The sequence below is a fragment of the Oryctolagus cuniculus genome, chromosome 17 (assembly GCF_964237555.1).
Source record: "Oryctolagus cuniculus chromosome 17, mOryCun1.1, whole genome shotgun sequence".
NCBI classification, from domain to species: Eukaryota; Metazoa; Chordata; class Mammalia; order Lagomorpha; family Leporidae; genus Oryctolagus; species Oryctolagus cuniculus.
The window spans coordinates 46,652,718-46,673,158 of NC_091448.1; the positions used below are offsets into that span (position 1 = coordinate 46,652,718).

A 20,441-nucleotide genomic window follows, 5' to 3' on the forward strand; every position below is an offset into this window, starting at 1 on the left:
CCGGAGCGCGGCCGCCGGCGAGACCCGGACGGCGCGCGCGGGCGGCCGGGCAGGGAGGGCGGCCGGGCGGGCAGCGGCCCCGGCCCGCGTCTGCGCCCCTCGCGGCCCTCGCTCGCCCGCGACCCCGCGCCCAGCCATGGTGGGCCGGCTGAGCCTGCAGGATGTGCCCGAGCTCGTGGACGCCAAGAAGAAGGGCGACGGCGTCCTGGACAGCCCGGACTCGGGGCTGCCCCCCAGCCCCAGCCCCAGCCACTGGGGGCTCGCGGCGTCTGCGGGCGGCGGCGCGGGCGGCGGCGGCGGGGAGCGCGCGCCGGCTCCGGGGGCGCTGGAGCCCGACGCGGCGGCGACCCCCGCGGCCCCGGTGAGTGGCCCAGATCTGACTCCTTCCCTCCCCAGCGCGCCCGTCCCCCCACCCCACCCCGGCAGGCCGTGTCGCCCTGCCTGGGACGCGCCGTCGGCGTGGCTGTCGCCGGGAGCCCGGGCGGGAGCAGCGCGATACTGGCCAGCTGGAGTCGGAGGCTGGAAAGTTGTCGTCGCCTGGGAGGCGCGCGGGGGCCGGGAGAGGCGCGCCGCTGTCCCCTCCCTCGGGTGGCCGCCCCCGGTGGCCGCCAGGCTGCGGCTCAGCCACGTTCGCTCCCGGGTCGGGCGGGCGGGCGGGGCCCCCGGGACCTGGCACGGGACCCCAGCCTGCCTTCCGAGGCCCGTGAGCCCACTCCGCTGTGCCCCGGGCTCCCCGATTCTGAGAGCAAGCGCGCCCTGCTTTCGGTCACTCCCTAGCCTTGACTTCCTGGCGGCGGCCCCTGTCCCGAGAGCGCCCGAGTGTCCCGTGTGTCGCAGGTGGCTGAGGCCTTTTCAGTATTAAGCCTTTTACTTTACTTTACTTTTTTTTTTTTTTACTCAACGAAAAAATCTCCACCACAGTTTACTGCCCTCTGCCCCGGGGCTGAAGTCGTGGTGGCCCCTTAAGGACCTGCACTGCCCCTGCCTCCAGGGGAGCCTCCGGGGTTTGCAGCCTTGCTGCAGGCTGGCCTGCTCCCCTCCCCTCCCCTCCCCTCCCCTCCCCTCCCCCCTGACATTCACAAGGTCTATTACCTCTTCCAGCAAGGTCTTGCTGGCCCTTCAGTGCCCAGCCCGGGTCACCTCCTCTGGGAAACCTTCCCCGATGTTCCCCAGAGCCGTGCCAGGGGCGCTTTGTGCTTGGGGCTGGGGGGTTATAACCTCGGCTGCCCCACCCCCTCCCCGAGGTGCACCTGGGGCAGGGTGGGTGCACGGGGAGCGTCTGTTGATGGGCAGGAAGGGGAGAGAAGGGCAGAGAACCCGGTGCTGGTGTGGATACCTGGGAGAAGGATGTGGGGTGTGTGTCGGGGAGCTGCCTGGGAGGTGCCCCCTGCTGTCCGGGTGTGGGGCTGCGGCCAGAGCATGGCCCAACTGTCCCAGTCAGAGGCTGTTTCCAGAAGCTGATTCTCGCCTCGACCGTGACCTCTGCCTGGACTTAGGACACTCCCCACCCAGACCCGGAAGCCGAGTGCTCAGGACCCTCTGCCCGGTCCTGTCCAAGTCTCTGTGGGCTTTTGCATTGCCCCCTGTGCCCCTGTTTGCCCCTGCTCGTGGCCTGTCATGCAGGGGGTCTCTCAGGCCGCCTGCAAGGTGTTGAGGAGGGGCTGCCGCCACCACACCTGGGCCCAGGTGTTTTTCCTTCTCAGATCAGAGAATGACAGGTGCTTACGCAAGGAGGGCGCGCAGGGGCTGCTGACTTTGCACTTAATGCAGAAGCTCTGACCCCAGTAGCCGGGTGGGACCGGCCGTCACATCGGGGCTGGCACTGTCACCGTGAAGCAGGGCCCCTGATGCTTGTGCAGGCTGGAGAACCAAGGGCAAAGTGGAGAACATCCTGGGGTTCACCTCACCCATGAACTTGCGCTTGCCGGCTTCCTGCTGTGGGATGGGTGCTGATCCCACAGCCCCAGAAACGCAGGAAGTTGCACCAAATCCTTAGCTGAGAAAAACTCCCAGTGGTGATTTTTGTCAGAGCCTTCTCCAGAGTGTCCCAGAGAGAGCGTGGTTGGGGGCTCTGCGGGTCAGGTCTGCTTTGCAGGCTGCCCCTGGCCTGAACATGGCTCAGTGTCCTCTGACAGTGCAGGGGGCAAGGACGGGGATTTGAACCCAGACCTCCTGGCTCCCTGTCCAGTGCTCTTCCCAGGTGTGGCTCAGCCCTTGATCCCCACAGCTGGAGGCTCAGGACTGTGACCTTGGCATGGGGATGGGGGGCACGGGAATGTGTGTGTGTGTGGGGGGGGTGCATCCCCTGGCTCTGGGCCGGCTCTAACTGCCTTCTCCTTGTCCTGGAAGGCTCCAGCATCCGTCCCCAGTGCCCTGGCCGCCGGCTGCCCGCCAAGACTGTGCCCACTGTCCTTTGGCGAAGGAGTGGAGTTTGACCCCTTACCCCCGAAGGAAGTGAGGTAAATATTCCAGGCCTGATTTTATTTCATTTTTGAAGTTTCGTGCTGTTGGAGGCGCAGTCCATGGGAAAGGAAAAGCAGACTGATACTTGGCGGGGGGGGGGGGGGGGGGGGCGTTGTTAGCTGTGTTTTCCTGCCTCCCAGTGAAGAAGGAAGTCGCATGGTATCCGCGCTGCAGCCACGAGGCCCCCAGGTGTGTGGGATCTTGCACTGTTCATTCCTCTGGCCAGAAGCCCTTAGCAGCCCTGGAGGCGCCACACCCTTGTCCCTTGTCACATCCTCACCAGGCTCCCTGGGTCTGCCCCCGAGAGGGAACTCAGCCAGGAGTACAGGGGCACCGAGGGCTCTGGGGGGTTGGCTTCTGGAAGCTGGTGTGGCTGTGGGAGCACAAAGGGCCCTCTGAGGCGGCCGGAGAGGTTTGTGGGCGTGCAGGTGAGCGGCTCAGCCCTTCCGCCCGGGCAGCTCGTGTCTTGTGCAGCCAGCGCCCGGAGAGCGTGCCTTTGCACCGGGCCTGACTCGCCGGCACGGGCGGCCGGCAGTGCTGTCGGCTGCGTGTCTGGGGTGCGCACCTGTATTTGTATAATATGCAGCAGAGTGCATTCAGGCTTTGCATCCATGAACACATGAGCTCCCAAACTACCAAGGAAGGACTTCAAAAAAATGCTGATAAAGTGACAGGGGGGCGGGGATGGTCTCTTCCGGAAATCCAGGTTGTCCTTGGGTTTCATTGATCCGCTAGTGCCTGTGTTTGGAGAGACTCCCAACCAGTGAAGCTTTCACAACCAGCATTCCTGAGTTTTTTGAAGATTTACTTGTTTATCTGAAAGGCAGAGTGAAAGAGAGAGAAAGATCTTCCAGGGGCCGGCACTGTGGCATAGCAGGTAAAGCCACAGCCTGAGTGGGTAAAGCTGCTGCCTGCAGCATTAGCATTCCATATGGGCGCTGGTTCGAGTCCCTGCTAATCCATTTTTTTTTTTTTTTGGACAGGTAGAGTTATAGACAGAGAGACAGAGAGAAAGGTCTTCCTCCTGTTGGTTCACTCCCCAAATGGCTGCTACGGCCGGCACTGTGCCGATTCAAAGCCAGGAGCTTCTCCTGGTCTCCTATGTGGGTGCAGGGGCCCAAGCACTTGGGCCATCCTCCACTGCCCTCCCAGGACACAGCAGAGAGCTGGATCAGAAGTGGAGCAGCGCTGGGTTCTAGTCCCAGTTGCCCCTCTTCCAGGCCAGCTCTCTGCTGTGGCCTGGGAGTGCAGTGGAGGATGGCCCAAGTGCTTGGGCCCCTGCACCTGTGTGGGAGACCTGGAGCGGCTCCTGGCTTCATAGCAGCACAGCTCTGGCCATTTCTGCCATTTAGGGAGTGAACCAACAGATGGAAAATCAATCTCTCTCTCTCCCTCTCTCTCTCTCTCTCTCTCTGCCTCTGTAACTCTGCGTTTCAAACAGATAAATAAATATATAAATAAATAAAAAAAAGATCTTCCACCCAGCAGTTCATTCTCCAAATGCCTGCAACAGCCAAGGCTGAGCCAGGTGGACGCCAGGAACATATGGGTGGCAGGGGCGCAAGGACCCGGGCCGTCACCTGCTGCTTCTTGGGCACCTCAGCAGGAAGTGGGGAGCAGAGCAACCAGGATCCACCTGGCCCAGCATCCGCAATTTTATTTTTCGTGTTCCTTCATCCTCTCGTTAAGGAGGCTCCCTACAGAGCAATAGAGGCCACCTCATTGTACTCAGGGACTTCAAAAAGTTTGTGGAAAGTGGAATTAAAAGATTACTTTGTGAAAGCGATTTTGAAATCCGTATAGTTTCTTCATAATAGGCTTTGACATGAGCTGCTTTTCTCAAAAATCGATTGATTTAAAAGTTAAGAATTACATAGAGAGAGGGAGAGAGAGAGAGAGATCAATCTTCCATCCGGCTGGCCTCCACCTGTGGCGCCAGCACACCAGGTTCTAGTCCCGGTTGCCCCTCTTCCAGGCCAGCTCTCTGCTGTGGCCAGGGAGTGCAGTGGAGGATGGCCCAAGTGCTTGGGCCCTGCACCCCATGGGAGACCAGGATAAGCACCTGGCTCCTGCCATTGGATCAGCGCAGTGCGCCGGCCGCGGCGGCCATTGGAGGGTGAACCAACAGCAAAGGAAGACCTTTCTCTCTGTCTCTCTCTCTCACTGTCCACTCTGCCCATCCGTAAGCTTCTGTTTGTTGTTATTAAGATTTATTTACTGGGGCCAGTGCTGCCTGTGATGCCGGCATCCCATATGGGCATTGGTTCCAGTCCCAGCTGCTCCACTTCTGATCCAGCTCCCTGCTGGAGTGCCTGGGAAAATAGCGGAAGATGGCCCAAGTCCTTGGGCCCCTGCACCCATGTGGGAGACCTGGAAGAAGCTCTGGGCTCCTGGCTTCGAATCAGCCCAGCTCAGGCTGTTGCGGCCTTTTGGCCATTTGAGGAGTGAACCAGCAGATGGAAGACCTCTCTGTCTGCTTCTCCCCTCCGCTCTCTGTAACGCTTTCAAATAAAAATAAATAAATCCTTAAAAAATTAAAGATGTATTTACTCATGCAACAGGCATTCTGCCTCTCAAATAAAATTAATATATAACTTTTTAAAAAAAGATCTACTTACTTATTTGAAAGGCAGAGTAACAGAGAGAGAGAGCACTTTCATCTGCTGCATTACTCTCCAAATGACAGCAGCTGGGGCTCGGCCAGGTCAAAACCATGCACCGGGAACTCCATCCTGGTCTCCCGGTGTGGGTGCAGGGGCCCAGGCGCTTGGGGATCTGTTGCTGCTTTTTCCCAGGGGCGTTAGTTGGGAGCTGGATTGAAGCCGCGGTGCCACCCGCCGACCCCTTGGTGGGTTTCTTGAAGTCCCTCTGAGGAGCGTGGGCCCAGCACCCTTGCTTTGTGTTGACTCTGCCCGTTTGTTCCTGAGTGCCCTTTGCTCAAAGAGGAAATAAGGCCGGGAAACCTTAGTGAAGAAGCTAGACTACGGTCTCAGAGCAGAATCCAGTGAGAGACACGGAGCGCTGGCGGAGTCCCACGCCCCTGCTTGTTCCGGCTCCAATGTGGCCTGTGACGTCCTCTCCTGGGGTTGCTGGGGAGCTCAGTGAGGTCCTGGAAGCCAGGCACTTGCACTGGACGGCACCTGGCCGGCCCCGCCTCTGCGGACTGCACACTGCCGATGCAACCCAGACTTCCTCTTGCCATTCGTTATTCCCTCGGCAAGGACGTGTGACCATGGCTTTCGTAGCGTTTACTGCGCATGCGTCCTATCAGGGGCTCCGCATTACCTGGAGATGGTACAAAGTGGTGGGAGGGCTGCCCAGACTCTACCGTGGGACCTGGGTGTCTGCAGATTTGGGGATCCCAGGTCAGGTCCCCGCAGGCGACTGCACCTGTGCTTCGTAAACCCTGGGCTGCTTCTCCCTGGAGCAGCCTCAGCTCAACGTTTGCACCCTGCCTGGGGCGTCAGGGGTCCCCCAGCCCCGGGCGCGGCTTCACGCTGCCTTGTGTCTCCTGCCCAGGTACACGTCCTCCGTCAAGTACGACTCGGAGCGGCACTTCATCGACGACGTGCAGCTGCCCCTGGGGCTGGCGGTGGCCTCCTGCAGCCAGACGGTCACCTGCGTCCCCAACTGCACGTGGCGCAGCTACAAGGCGGAGGTGCGCTTCGAGCCCCGCCACAAGCCCGCGCGCTTCCTCAGCACCACCATCGTCTACCCCAAGTACCCCAAGACCGTCTACACCACCACCCTGGATTACAACTGCCGCAAGAAGCTGAGGCGGTTTCTGTCCAGCGTGGAGCTCGAGGCCATGGAGTTCCTGGGCAGCGACTGCTTCTCGGATGAATGCTGACTCGCGGGCCGCGGACCGTGCGGTGCCTCCACGCGCAGCCTGCGGGAGAAGGGAAGAAACCGCTGCGGGCGCTCACGGCTGCCGCGCTCGGGCTGTGGCGCGGTTTCCCGATGGCTTCTCGAAGCAGCGCCTTTCCTGGGTCATCTCCCAGATCTCAGTTTCATAAGAAAAATAACGGCGACTGAGGGAAAGGAAAATGCCAGCATTTGAGGCGGGAGGGGGAGGGGAGCGCCCCCTCCCCCGGGCTGAAGAGGGGCCTGAGAACAGGTTCGCAGACGTCTCTGCCCGTGAGCGGTGCCAGCGTGGTGCCAGCGCGGTGCCCACGCGCCTGTGCGGGTTCAGCTTGTGGGGCGGGCGGCTCGTTCCATGCCATTTTTTAATTTCACTTCCATTTGTATTTCCTGCTAACCAAAACTTTGGGAATTCTCTAATTCTTTTTCATGTTATCAAAAAACCAAGACAAAACCCAAACCATGATATAAGATGCCTTAACAAGAAAAAGTTCAAAAAAAAAAAAAAAAAAAAAGAAAGAAAGAAAAGAAAAGAAAAAAGAAAGAAAGAAAGAAAGAAAAATAAAAAGAAACAAACGCTCGCCCTGCTTGGGGCCATCTGGGGAAAGTCAGGCCCGCGGGTGGCCGAGCGGGGAGCAGTGGCTTCCGCTCGGGTTCCTTCCGCCAGGTTGGTTCTGCCCGGCGTGAGCTGAGCCGCGGGCTCCTGCCACACTCCTGGTAAGTGCTCTGCAGTTCCCAGACACCCCCCCCCCCCCGCCTTTTTTTTTTTTTCCATGAGGCAAAATACAGCAGAGGTCTCATCATAGAGAAGACAGCATTTTTAAAGAATGCTTGGAAAAACACTTTGCTGGGGCTCCACGAAGGGAACCGGGGCTGCGCCCAAGCCGGGCTGCCTCCCGGAGGCGGCGGCTGTCAGTGTCCGCCTCAGTGAGTGGCGACTTGCTCTTCGGAAGTCAGCGGGGTGTCACAGTTGCCGAGGAATTCCGCCAACGCCAATGTCAGTCCAGTCCCAGTGCAAAGGAACCGGCCCCTGCACCCGGTAAAACTGAGGTGAACTCAGGGCAGGGTCGGAGTCGGCGTTCAACTCCCACACCTGCCCGCTTCTTCCGGGCCCTGGGTAGCGGAAGTGATGGTGGTGGAGTCGGGTGTGCCCCAGGACGCCCCAGAGAAGCTGTGAAGTCAGCTCTGCCTGCTGCAGAGGCAGGGGTGCCCGGGCCGGGAGGTGGGGGGGGGGCAGTGCCCCATCTCCCCTGGCCCCTGCCTCGGCTTCTTCCAACGTCCTGGAGATCCCTGCGTATTTGAGTAGAGCAAGTAGCAGGTGGCTTTTCCTCCCCGCTGTCAGAAAGAACGGCTGTACGTGTTTCCTTGGAATACGTCTCCGTGATGTCGCAGGCTACACGGGGAGGGGGCTTGGGAAGCTGCGTGCCCCGCGGGCTCCCGGTTCCGAGGCTGCCCTGCGTCTTTCCTACAGCGGAACTGACTGCTCTCCCGGGTGGCCTGGAGCCACAGTGGCGCTTGGGTAACACTGACAGCAGGTTGGATGGGAACTGCCCCGTTTGGAAGTCTTTGGCGGCCTGGAGCGAGCCTTGTCCTGGAGTCCTGGGCGGATGGCGGTGTTGACTGCTGCGTCCCCTTGCACAGAGCCCACCGGGTGGCGAGTGTGCCAGGGCGAGGCTCAGCAGGGACCCCGAGGCAGGCACTGGGGACCCCGGGCCACCTCAGAGCAGCAAGTGCTCCCTGCATTAGGAGGGCGAATTACACAGCGCTGAAGGACAAGAATGGGTTTTCCTATCGATTTCATGATGTGGTCAGTTAAGTAGGCAAGGCAACTTCCAGGTCGTGTCGGGAGGATCCCGGAGGCCTCGCTCTGCCCCGGCGGAGCCCCTGGCAGCCTCGGGGCCGGTGCCCGGCACAGGAGAGTGGTGAGCTTGGCCTTGGGGTGAGATGCTAGTTTTGGTGTTGGAGCGATTGTGTCAAGTTCAGGTGAATCATTCCCTTATTATAAAGTGAGGGGCGGCGAGTGGCGAGTGGCGGCTGTGCGTGTCCGGAGCGCTCCTGTGAAGTCACGCGGGCGGGAGCCCATCTGGCTCCTTCTAATCCTCTTTTCCCCCAAACCTGCTTTGCTGCAAGCTGCAGGGCAGGAAGTGCGTGCTGAGGCCCTGTGGCCACGCCGTGTGGGCCCTGTGGCTGCTGCTGCTGTGTGGGCCCTGTGGCCGCGCTGTGTGGGCCCTGTGGCCGCGCTGTGTGGGCCCTGTGGCCGCGCCGTGTGGGCCCTGTGGCCGCGCCGTGTGGGCCCTGTGGCATCCGTTGAGAGTGGATTCCTGTTTGTGTGCAAGGCGGAAGCAGTGATTTTTTTTTTTTGAAACTTAACAAAAAACAAACATTCCTAAGTGTATCTGGAAGACGCAGTTTATGTGTTAATTAAAAAGCTTTTTGTTCCGTCTCTTAACTTATGGCTTGCATGGAATAGGAATGAGTTGTGTTTCCGGAGAAGAGTCGTCTTCCTGTCCAATGGCAGGCCTCCGGAAGACATCATTTGAATGAGTGCCTTAGCGTTTCTTTGCCTGTTTCTGGCCTTGGGACATACTGGATAGTATTTGACAAAAAGTATATTTTAAATTTACCTTTGACATCTGTCCCACTCTGTTTTGCTTTGTGACTTCTTCATTTAACAATAAATTATCAAAAAAAAAAATAAAGCCTAGAGAAGTCTCTTTGATATTTATATAAGCAAAATGAGAAACACAACTGCTTCTCTTGAGACGCCTTAAGATGTACCTGCGTTCATTAGTCTGCGAGTGGCGGGGTGGGGGAGTTCCCGGGACACCTAGGCGCAGGAAGGCTTTAGGGGGTTTGTTTCAGATTCGATGGGAACGCGTTCCTAAAGTTGGGCTGCCCAAAAATGTTGGCTCCTTCCTTCCCCTGCCCCTCCCAGACTGCCCTTCTCCCACCTTCCAGAAGAAGTGCTCGCCTTAGTCCAACCCGTGTGTCACTTGGCCCCTGGCCCTGAGCAGGAAAAACCTGCAGGCGACAGACAGAGGGACTGCTGGGACCAGCTGCCAGAGGTGTGCGTGTGGGCGTCATGCCCGAGGTTCCATCGAGTCGGGGGCTCCTCCCCTCCAATGTCTCAGAAGTGTGGGTGATCTCCAGGGAGCCCTCCCAGGCTGCATGGAGAGGAAGGGACATGTTTCACCTGCGCCAGGTTCTCGGCTGAGACCCCTGCACACAAACATGCTAGCAAGACATACGTGTATCTCTACTCCATGTAAGCCTGACGGTGATGCGGGGGCCTTCGGAGCTGGAGGCGCAGAGAGCCTGGGACAGGGTGTGTTTTGTGGGCGGTGGCGCAGCAGGTGATGGGGGGCAGCAGGGTGGGGTCCAGTGGTAGTACTGGGGGCGGGGTGTGTGTGGCAAGGCCGTGTTTCCCAGTTTCTTCTTGGCCTCCCCAGTGGGCTCCTCCCCACAGGTGGAGGGGAGGACGCTCACAGGAGAGAAGGGAGGGCTCACAGGAGAGAAGGGAGGGCGGAGGTCAGCGAGGGCACCCCCCGGGGTGAGCCACCTGTTTCAGGGAAGGAGGGGCCGAGAAAGGAATCCTAGCATCCTAGGTGGTTGTTTTTAAAGGTTTATTATTTATTTGAATGGCAGTGACACAGAGAGATCTTCCATCCACTGGTTCATTCCCCAAAAGCCCCCACAGCCGGAGCTGGGCCTCGCAGGAGCCAGGAGCTCCTGTGCCCCCGGAATCCTCGTTCCTGTGGCTGGCTCAGGGAGAAGGGGGTGGGAGCAGAGCAGAGCGACCTTCCCGCCTCTGCTGTTTTTTTTCGGTTTCCTTCTGCTTAAAATCACAGCTTGCCAAGCACCATGTTTGCAAGTAGCGTGGGCTGCTCCCGCCAGCCCCTCCGGGCGAGGCAGAGCGAGCTCCCTGAGCAGCACCCGCAGGGAGGCCCCTTGTTCCCTCCCTGCCGGACCTGTTGGTCTTGTGAGGTAGACCAGGAGCAAATAGGCTCCAGGAGTGCCATGTCATTCTGATAAAAAGCCAGTCTCTTCTGAATAGGAATTAAGTTTCATTTGGCTGTTTGAATAACAATGAGCTATTTGTTCCCAATAGGTTTTATAGTATAAATTCCCATAAAGTGGGAATCAGCTAATCAGCAGTCCCAAGGTTTTGCGAAAATATTTAAAGCACATGAGAATAAAGCTGTAGTGTGTGTGTGTGTGTGTGTGTGTGTAGGGACAGCCGGGTGTGTGAAAACTGATAATCCTTGTTTCCCCAAGCTTTAGGTATAGCAGATTTAGCTGGTCCCCGAGAGAGAAGGTAGTAGGTGAATTAACAATAGTTTGGGTCATCGTAGCCTGCTTGGTATCCTTCCAGAAATTTAAGAAAGGAGACCCTAGTGACTGGGTAACACCTCCTATTGTGAGCAATGCCTGTTTTGAAAATCAGATTGCAATCATTGGATTGCATACCATCACTATCAAGTGCTTTGTTTTTATTGCTGTTCTCCAAAATGTTTTCTGTGGAACACAAATAAGAGCCTGTGACCAGCGAGGCTTAGGGAGATGAAACGCTGAAGAATGCTAAACCTGTTGATTGCAGAGCTGGGAGCTCTCGTGTTAACCAACTTTGGTTGCCTGCCTTGTCTATTTGAAAATCAGAGTTGAGAGAGAAAGAGAGAGAGAGAGAGAGAGAGAGAGAGAGAGAGAGAGAGAAGTCTTCTATCCGCTGGTTCATTCCCCAAATGACCACAATGACTGGGACGGGGCCAGATCAAAGCCAGGAGCCAGGAGCTTCTTGCAGGTCTCCCACATGAGTGCAGGGGCCCAAGCACTGGGCCATCCTCCGCTGCTTTCCCAGGAACATTATTAGCAGGGAGCCGGATCAGAAGAGGAGCAGCGGTGCTCATGTGGGATGCTGTTGTCGCCAAAGTAAACCCTTGTGCCCCAGCACCAGCCCCCTGTCTTTACTTCTGACTCCAGCTTCCTGCTGCTGCACACCCTGGGGAAGAGCAGTGATAGTCCAAATGCTTGGGTCCCTGCCACCCATACGGGAAACTCAGATTGAGTTATGGGCTCCTGGCTTCTCCCAGATCTGTACTGGCTAGTAGTGAATGGAAGATCTCTGTCTCTTTGCTTTTCAAATAAAGTAAGTAGGTAAATAAAAAAAAAATTTATTTATTTGACAGGTAGAGTTACAGAGAGAGAGAGACAGAGAGAAAGGTCTTCCTTCCATTGGTTCACTCCCCAATGGCCGCTACGGCTGGCGCTGGGCCGGTCCGAAGCCAGGAGCCAGGTGCTTCCTCCTGGTCTCCCATGTGGGTGCAGGGCCCAAGCACCTGGGCCATCCTCCACTGCACTCCCAGGCCACAGCAGAGAGCTGGACTGGAAGAGGAACAACCAGAACTAGAACCCAGCGCCCATATAGGATGCTGGCGCCGCAGGTGGAGGATTAGCCAAGTGAGCCATGGCGCCGGGCCCAGTAAATAAATATTTTTAAAAGGTTTATTTTATTCCTTTGAAAGAATTACAGAGAGATTTATTTGAAAAGCAGTTACAGAGAGGTAGAGGGAGAGAGAGAGAGGGAGAGAGAGAGAGAGAGAGAGAGAGGTCTTCCATCTGCTGGTTCACTCCCCAAATGGCCACAAAAGCTGGAGCTGAGCCGATCAGGAGCCAGGAGCTTCTTCCAGGTCTCCCATACAGGTGCAGGGGCCCCAGCTCTGGAATTCCAGCTTCCTGCTAATGCCACACCCTGGGAGGTTGCTGGTGGTGGCTCCAGTAGCTGAATCTTTGCCACCCAGGTCGGAGACTTGGATGGAATCCCCGGCTCCGGCTCCTGCTGCCGCTGCCGCCTGGCCCAGCCCTGCGGGGAGGGAACTCCTGGACCAGAGACCTCTCTGTCTCATGTGTGCTTCTCTCTCTCTGGCTTTCAGGTTGAAAAAGATGAGAGAAGTATATCACTCATAGTGTTTCTATCACGTGCCTGATATGTGCTCATTTTTTAAAAAATTGGAAAATACACATTAGCAAAAATTAAAATCGCTCGTCTTGTCCCCAGCACGAAACCATTGCTAGGAGTTTGGGAGAAAGCTGCTGATGGCGCTAAGAACAGGCCAGTCCGGAGGAAGGTGCGGCCGTGGTGCCCCCGGGGCTCTTCCGCGCGCCCCCGGGGTCTGTGGTTTCCATCAGGGCTCAGGGCGTCTGTCTCAGGAGAGCGCAGGGGTCGTGGGTGGCCAAGCCAGCTGCTGGTAACAGAGCAAAGGGGGCTCCGAGAGTTCCTTTAAGCGCGTGCTTGCCTGCCTGCTTTCAAAAGGGAGCAGAACCGGAGACCCCTCCCGCAGGGGGTCTTCAAAACGTGCCCAGGAAACGTGCGTCACGGACAGCTCACCCGTGCTTTTCTCAGTTTTTTGGTACCAAAATGAACTTCTCTTTGAATTCTGTTTCCTATGAACTTTCTGAGGTTCAGTGCCTCCGATGTGGTAGAGACCCTAAAACCTAAAACCAGGGTGAAGGGATACAGGCGAGGTGGCGATGGGGTCGCAGGCTGGAGGGGCTGTCACCAGGGCCTGGGCTAAGGCGAGGGGCTGAGCTTTGAGCGGGGTGGGCCCTGGGTCCCCTGCAAGGAAGCCGTCGCCGCCTTTCGCTGCACATGGGGCACGGTTCTCCGGGTGCCGGTTCCTCCTTGACTCACGGGAAAGGCAAAGAGGACATCTGCGGTAGGCAGTGGGGTGGGTGCTAGGCTTAGGGACTCCTACGCCTGTGTCCCACATCAGAGGGCCTGGGTTCCCGCCCCGGCTGCGGCTGCGGCTCCCACTTCCTGTAAGGCGGACCCGGGGAGGCAGTGGTGATGCTCCCGTAGCTGGGTTCCTAACACCTCACAGGAGACCGGGGTTGGGTTTCTGGCTCCTGACTTCAGGTTTGGCCCCGGATGACACAGCTGAGGGCGTCAGTGGCCCAGCAGATCAGAGCTCTGTGTCTCTGTGTTTCTGGCTCCCTCGCTCTCTCTACCTGTGTCTCTGCCTCTCAGATAAATAAGTAAAGGTATAAGATAGGTGGTAATCTACAGTGGGACAGGCGTACGAGGGCTCTGAGCTGGAACGCCTGGCTTCCAGTCCCAGCTGCACTGTCACTCAGCGGTGTGGCCTTGGGCAAGTCCCTGAAACCCTCCGTAAACTGGAGACGACAAGAGCTCTTTCTCACTGAGCTGCTGTCAAGATGACATCAACTGGTATTCGCAAAGTGCTTGGAACAGTCGCTGGCAGGAGTTAAAAGCAATGCAAGTGTTTATTGTTTTAATTATTTCTTGGCTTGTAACTTCACTCTCAAGAATGTACCCAAAGCCCTGGAAAGCTGCACTACAATGTGCACACAAGGATATTCATTGCAGAGTTGGTTAGAAAAGCCAAAAGCCGGGAAACCAACTACATGTTCACAAGAAGGGGATCGAATGGTCTGTTAGTGGCATGGCCGGCCAGCATTGCCAAGTGCCATGGGGGCGTCCATCTACTGACTTGGGAAGGAGCCCAGAGCCACATTTTTAGGAGAACAGTTAGAGATCTCATATGTATTGTTATCCTATTAATTTTGTTCTCCCATATGTAAATGTATTAATAGGAAAATTCTGGAAGGATGCGTCCCGAAGAAATAAGGCTTGCTGCCTGAAGGGTGGGCTCAGGCCAGGGTGGTTTTTAAGCTTTTGTGTGTGTGCGTGTGTGTGTCTCTGTTTTCTATTTTGCCTGCTATATGCATGCATTTCCTCTGCAATTTGAAAAGTGGAACAAGCCTGAGTGTAGAACATCACGCAGCTTCTGGGGATCCCATTTAAGTGTAAAGAAACCAGAGCGTCAGATGGTGGGTCTGTCCCTTAGTCAAAGTCAAGAACAGGAAGTAGTAGGAGGTTTTATGCTGTTTGCAAGCTAACAGCCTGCCACAGTTAAAAACAAACAAACAAAAAAACAAACAAAAAAAAACCACTTTTTTTTGAGAGGTAGAGAGACAGATGGACGGAGCTCCCACCCGCTAGTTCACTCCCCACGTGCCCATAATGCCCGGGGCTGGGGCCAAAGCAGAGGGTGGGGAACTCAGCCTGGGTCTCCCACAGGAGTGGCAGGAACCCAGCGAGCTGAGCTGCCTCCCAGGGTCTGTATTCGGGGGAAGCTGGAGTGGGGAGCAGAGGTGGGACTCCCCTCAGGTACTCTGATATGGGACGCGGGCATACTAACTGCCAGGCCAAGCACCTGTCCCATGGTGATTTCATGGGTGTTGCCAAAGGCACTGTGTCTGTCCCAGCAGTGGCCGGAGAAAGTGTCAGTGTTTGCACCAGGGCCCAGGCTCATTTTCTTTTTAAAGATTTATTTATTTGAAAGAGTTACACAGAGAGAGAGGAGAGGAAGAAAGAGAGAGAGAGAGAGAGAGAGAGAGAGAGAGAGAGAGAGAGAGGTCTTCCATCCACTGGTTCACTCCCCAATTGGCCGCAGTGGCTGGAACTGCGCCAATCCAAAGCCAGGAGCCAGGAGCTTCTTCCGGGTCTCCCATGCGGGTGCAGGGGCCCAAGGACTTGCACCATCTTCTACTGCTTTCCCAGGCCATAGCAGAGAGCTGGATCAGAAGTGGAGCAGCCTGGACTCGAACCGGTGCCCATATGGAATGCCGGCACCTCAGGCCAGGGTGTTAACCCACTGAGCCACACTGCCAGCCCCAAGCCCAGGCTCATTGCGTGGTGTGAAGAGGGTCCAGTTGACACCAAAAAAATAAATGATTGTGTCACGGGAAGGCAATTCTGAGCTCAGGAACCAGAATCTTCTACAATCATTTCTGAGAAAATCTACTCTTTGGAGCCAGCTTCATGGTGCAGCAGGTTAAGCCTCCACCTGTGAGCCAGCATCCCATACAACTCCAGTTCAAGTCCCGGCTGCTCCACTTCCCATCCAGCTTCCTGCTAGTGCACCTGGAAAAGCAGCAGAGGCTGGCCCCAGTGCTTGGGCCCCTGCACCCATGTGGGAGACCTGGATGAAGCTCCTGACTCCTGGCTTTGACCTGGCCCAGCCCTGGCCTCTGTGGCCCTTTGGAGGACGAACCAGCGGATGGAAGATTCTCTCTCTTTCTCTCTCTGTCCCTCCTCCTCTCTAACTCTGACTTTCAAATAAATAAATACATCTTTAAGGCCGGCGCCGTGGCTCAATAGGCTAATCCTCCACCTTGCGGCGCCGGCACACCGGGTTCTAGTCCCGGTCGGGGCGCCGGATTCTGTCCCGGTTGCCCCTCTTCCAGGCCAGCTCTCTGCTGTGGCCAGGGAGTGCAGTGGAGGATGGCCCAGGTGCTTGGGCCCTGCACCCCATGGGAGACCAGGAAAAGCACCTGGATCCTGGCTCCTGCCATCGGATCAGCGCGGTGCGCCGGCTGCAGCGGCGGCCATTGGAGGGTGAACCAACGGCAAAGGAAGACCTTTCTCTCTCTGTCTCTCTCTCTCACTGTCCACTCTGCCTGTAAAAAATTAAAAAAAAAAAAAAACAAACCTGATAACTTTCAATAAAAAAAAAATACATCTTTTAAAAAAAAACTTAAAAAGTAAAAATATATAAATGAGAGAGGCACTCACACGGGATGTGGGTGTCTCCAGCAGGAGCTCCCCCACTGCTCCACAGCGCGGCCCTAACTTCTCCAATTCAAGGTGCACGTGGACTGGCGAGGGTCTTGGTAAACAGCCGGCTCTGCCCCGGCAGGTCTGGTTGGGGTGGATCCCCTCAGGAGTCTGCTCACCAGAGTTGCTGATGGGTTCACGTTCATGCTAGCACTGCAGGGCCCCACAGGACTGAAGAAAAAAAAAGTGGCTGCCCACACTGGTCCCGGCCTGGCGAGAGACCCAGAGCCCGAGGCATCTGGCTGAACTGCCCCAGACCCCTGAGCCACGGCTCTTGCTGCCCTGCCCTGGGGATGGCTCCTTACGCAGCAGTAGCGTGCTCGGGCAGCTGGCTTCCTCCTTCCTGCCCGCTGCACCCGCAGCCAGCCACCTGAGCCTCACTGGGGCCTCCAGGCCTCAGACACCCATCCTCATGGCCCAGGCACGGGCAGTGGCTGCAGGCTGAGGTCCCTGGGTGCTGGGGTGCAGTGGGGATGGCTGAGTTGGGTTGAACCCTTTCCAGTGGAGATCAGAAGGGAACATGTCAGAGGTTTCATAGGCTGGATTTGACCTTGACCACGACCAAGCATGCCATGTGGCCAGGACGCCTAGCAGAGCCCTCTCCCAGCTGCAGGCCGCGTCTTCCCAGGAAGCTCCGCCGCCAGCCCCAGCGGCCAGGGACTGCTCCCTCTGCCAGCCCGTGTTGGTGCAAGCCCCACCCGCAACGCTCTCTTCCCTTTGCTGTTGACCTCTGGGGCTGTGTGCAGCCGGGCGCTGCCTGCTTTGGGAGCCTGTCTTAAACACTGCATGCGGAAATTAGCAGCAGGAGACAGCATCTTTGGGACCAGCCAGACATGGGTTTGAACGCCAGCTCCTCCTCTTTGTCCCTGTGTCAGGTCCCCAAGCTGTGGCCCCTCGTACTCAGAGGTGAGCATGGAAATGAAGGACATCGTGTGCTGGGTGGCTGACGCCCTGCCTGGGCAGGGCCGGTGCCGGGGACACGGCGATTGTCACTGCCAGTGTGTTCCGCAGCTGCTGGGTGAACAGGACCTGAAAAGACCTCCGAGACCTTGGAGCAGAGCTCAGGCGAGTGTGTGATCCGCACAGGTCACCTCCTTTGTTAACTGGAGATAATTCCTGTGCGAGACAGATGCACCTGCCGGCTATGACATGCCAGTCAACCAGCACAGGCACAGACGCATCCGGGAAAGAATCCGCAGATGGCTGGTGCACCCTGCCCCGAGCGCAGCCAGGGCACACCGGCCCGTCTTGCTTCCTTCCCCAGCTTTACTGATGTACGACTGAAAAAGCAAGGACATCAAGGAGGCCCATGCAATGCTAGCTGGCTCTTCACTCGCCTAGCAGCGACCTCAACCCAGTAGGACACAGCACCCCTCCTGGAAGTAAACTTGGGGTCCTCTGAGCGCGGGCAGTGGGTGTCGCAGTGACGCATGGCTGCTCTGCACGGCTTGGCCTGGGGGCTCTGCAGCCTCAGTTCAGTGCTGAGGCTGCTGTGGGGTGCAGGGGCAGGAGGGAGGGAGCTAGGGCTGCATCGCCCAGTGCACGGCCGCGTCCTAATGGCTGTGCCAAATCCCACCCCAGCAGGAGGCGGCAGTCACCGGGGTCTGCCCGTGCCAGCTCACACGAATGCTGCTGTCCCTTGCGGTGCCCTCGGGAGTGCTTTGTTCCGGCCCGGACCCGTTGTGTGTGCAGGGAGCCCCTGGGTGCCAGGCAACCCAAAGGCCTGCTCGTGCTCTCGCAGTGAGCCGTGTTCTTGCTACCAGGCCAGCCCTCACGGTTTAAACCCACCCTGGGCTCCACCGAAACCAGGTACAAATCATGAAACCCAGTGATGATGGCTGGACGGGGCTACTGCCACCGTCTGCTCTGGGCAGCTTGTGGTCATGTGATGATGGGACAGTGTTTGTCCTGGGTGACAGCTGGCTCTGAGATAAGTGCGTAGTCAACCCGGACCTGGGGAGATGAGCTCGTGCCTTGCAAGCCACGCCCATGACCCTTGGCCTCGGCCTTTTAAAAATGACTCCGCCTCCACTCGGAGGGCAGTGGCCACATCTCTGTCTATATGCCACGGCTCTTTAGGGAATCGCTTTCGGTAGGCTCTGTAAAGGTTCTAGAACACTCTGGTTCATGCACCCAGCGGGGTGGCCTCTGACCCCGCCCCCACCACACTCTGGGTCCCTGCAGCCATCACGTCCTCCATTTCCTTGACCGCGGCGGTGAGTTCAGGGGTGCGCACATGACCGCTGCTCAGCCACACGCCTGGCCTGGGACTGACGTGCACGCTGGGTGGGCGCCCAGGAGTAACTCTTGGTTTTCAAAGAACCGTGAGGATGTCAGTGGCCACTGTTGCTGACGGGTGCTAAGACTCTGCCTGAACGTGAAGCTACACCGAGGCGGCATGGGGAAGACGTGGGGAAAGAAAAACTGATGACACAGCATGGCCTCCTGGATCCAGCCATGCCTGACGCCACCGCTGACCCCGGGCCAGCGGCTTTGTAAGTCGTCGCTCCCCTTGGTAAACCAGTGCTCAGCATGTCTTCTGTTCCTTGCCTCCGGAGGAGTGGGCAGAGACGCAGCCTGGGTGTGGGAAAGAGGCCCGTCCTAATCCACGGGCTCTGAGCGGGGGCGCTTCTGTACCCATGGAGGATGTTAATCCCCGCCTGATTGTATGTGTGTCTTCTTAAAGATTTTACTTACTTGAAAGGCATTGTGAGAGAGGGAAAGGGAGAAAGAAAGAGATCTTCCATCTGCTGGGTCACTCCCCAGATAGCCACAGTGGTCAGACTGGGGCCAGGCCCAAGCCAGGAGCCAGGAACTCCATCTGGGTCTCCCATGTGGGTGCCGGGGCCCAAACACATGGGCCAGCATCTGCTGCTTTGCCAGGTGCATTGGTAGGGAGCTGGATTGGAAGCATAGCGGCCTGGACTTGAGCTGGCGCTCCAATACAAGATGCTGGCATTGCAAGCAGTGGCTTAGCCCACGGCACCACCACACTGGCCATAAGTGGGCCCTCCGTGTCTGGTGGAAAGCCCCTCCCCAGAACGCTGGCCTGTGGCCCTTGCTTTAGTCCTGTGTTGTTTGTCACTCTGGACCCCCGTCGTTCAGGGGGTGGTCTGCTGGGTGACACCCGAGCCTGCCTCTGAAGCCGCAGCTCCACGCCCTCACCAGGAAAGGACCATCTCCTTGGTGCCAGTGTGGCTGCACCAACCTGAAGGATTTTTTAAAAAGATTTTTTTTATTTGAAAGGCAGAGTTACAAAGAAAGAAAGGGAGAGAGCGAAAGAGAGGTCTTCCATCTGCTGGTTCACTCCCCAGTGGCTGCAGTAGCCGCAGTGGCTGGAGCTGAGCCGATCCAAAGCCAAGATCCAGGAGCTTCTTCCAGGTCTCCCATGTGAGTGCAGGGGCCCAAGGACTTGGGCCATCTTCCACTGCTTTCCCAGGCCATAGCAGAGAGCTGGATCGGAAGTGGAGCAGCCGGGACTTGAACCAGCACCCTTACAGGATGCTGGTGCTGCAGGCAGTGGCTTAACCCACAATGCCACAGCGGTGGCCCCGACCTGGAGGATCTTGCAGGTCGCATGCTGTAGCGCCAGGCACTGTGCTAAGCACTCTATAATCACCGATTCTCACTCCTACCACTCCACGGGTACGTGCATGCATCCCCAGGTCCTTTTTTTTTTTTTTTTTTTGACAGGCAGAGTTAGACAGTGAGAGAGAGAGACAGAGAGAAAGGTCTTCCTTCCGTTGGTTCACCCCCCAAGTGGCCGCTACAGCCGGCACACTGCGCCGATCCGAAGCCAGGAGCCAGGTGCTTCCTCCTGGTCTCCCCTGCAGGTGCAGGACCCAAGCACCTGGGCCATCTTCCACTGCCTTCCCGGGCCACAGCAGAGAGCTGGACTGGAAGAGAAGCATCCAGGACAGAATCTGGCGCCACAACCAGGACTAGAACCCGGTGTGCCGGCGCTGCAGGTGGAGGATTAGCCTAGTGAGCCATGGCGAAGGCCCACATCCCTATTTTAAGATGAGGACGTTAATGCTCAGATAGGTTAAGCAATTTGCTTGAGGTCACACAGCTTCCACGTGGTGGGGAAGGGATAAATACAGCTCTGTTGTCAAATGTCAACATTTTTAAATGGATTTGTATTTACTTGAAAGGCAGAGACAGAGGCAGACAGAGGTCTTCCATGTGCTGATTAATCCCCCTCTGCCCCCCACCTCCCACCCCCACCTTTCAAAAGCCAGAGCTGGGCCAGGCCGAAGTCAGGAGCCTGGAAGTCAATCCCAGTCTCCCTCGTGGGTGGCAGGGACCCAAGCACTTGACCCAGCACCTGCTGCCTCCCAGGGGGCCGGGATCAGAGGCAGAGCTGGGACTCGAAACCAGGCTCTGGGATGTGGAAGGCCAGTGTCTGCCCGGAACTCACAAGCAAGCACTCTCCCAGAACCATACCCACCCAGCGCGGTAGAGCCATCCCGGGCCACGCCCC

General features: G+C 57.4%; 1 protein-coding gene across 1 annotated transcript; it reads left to right on the forward strand.

Annotated features, from left to right (window-relative positions):
* Positions 1-9,023, forward strand: RFLNB (refilin B). Its single transcript, XM_051824574.2, has 3 exons — positions 1-361; positions 2,350-2,459; positions 5,983-9,023. Exons 1-3 carry the CDS (start codon positions 137-139, stop codon positions 6,311-6,313), a joined length of 666 nt encoding a protein of 221 aa, XP_051680534.2. The 5' UTR covers positions 1-136; the 3' UTR covers positions 6,314-9,023.
* Positions 9,024-20,441: the final 11,418 nt, after the last annotated feature.

Bases quoted from the DNA above. Each gene is read 5' to 3' on its own strand.
- RFLNB (XM_051824574.2), top strand. From the start codon at position 137: ATGGTGGGCCGGCTGAGCCTGCAGGATGTGCCCGAGCTCGTGGACGCC. The intron at 362-2,349 runs GTGAGTGGCCCA...TTGTCCTGGAAG, and splicing joins CGGCGACCCCCGCGGCCCCG to GCTCCAGCATCCGTCCCCAG. The intron at 2,460-5,982 runs GTAAATATTCCA...TCTCCTGCCCAG, and splicing joins TTACCCCCGAAGGAAGTGAG to GTACACGTCCTCCGTCAAGT.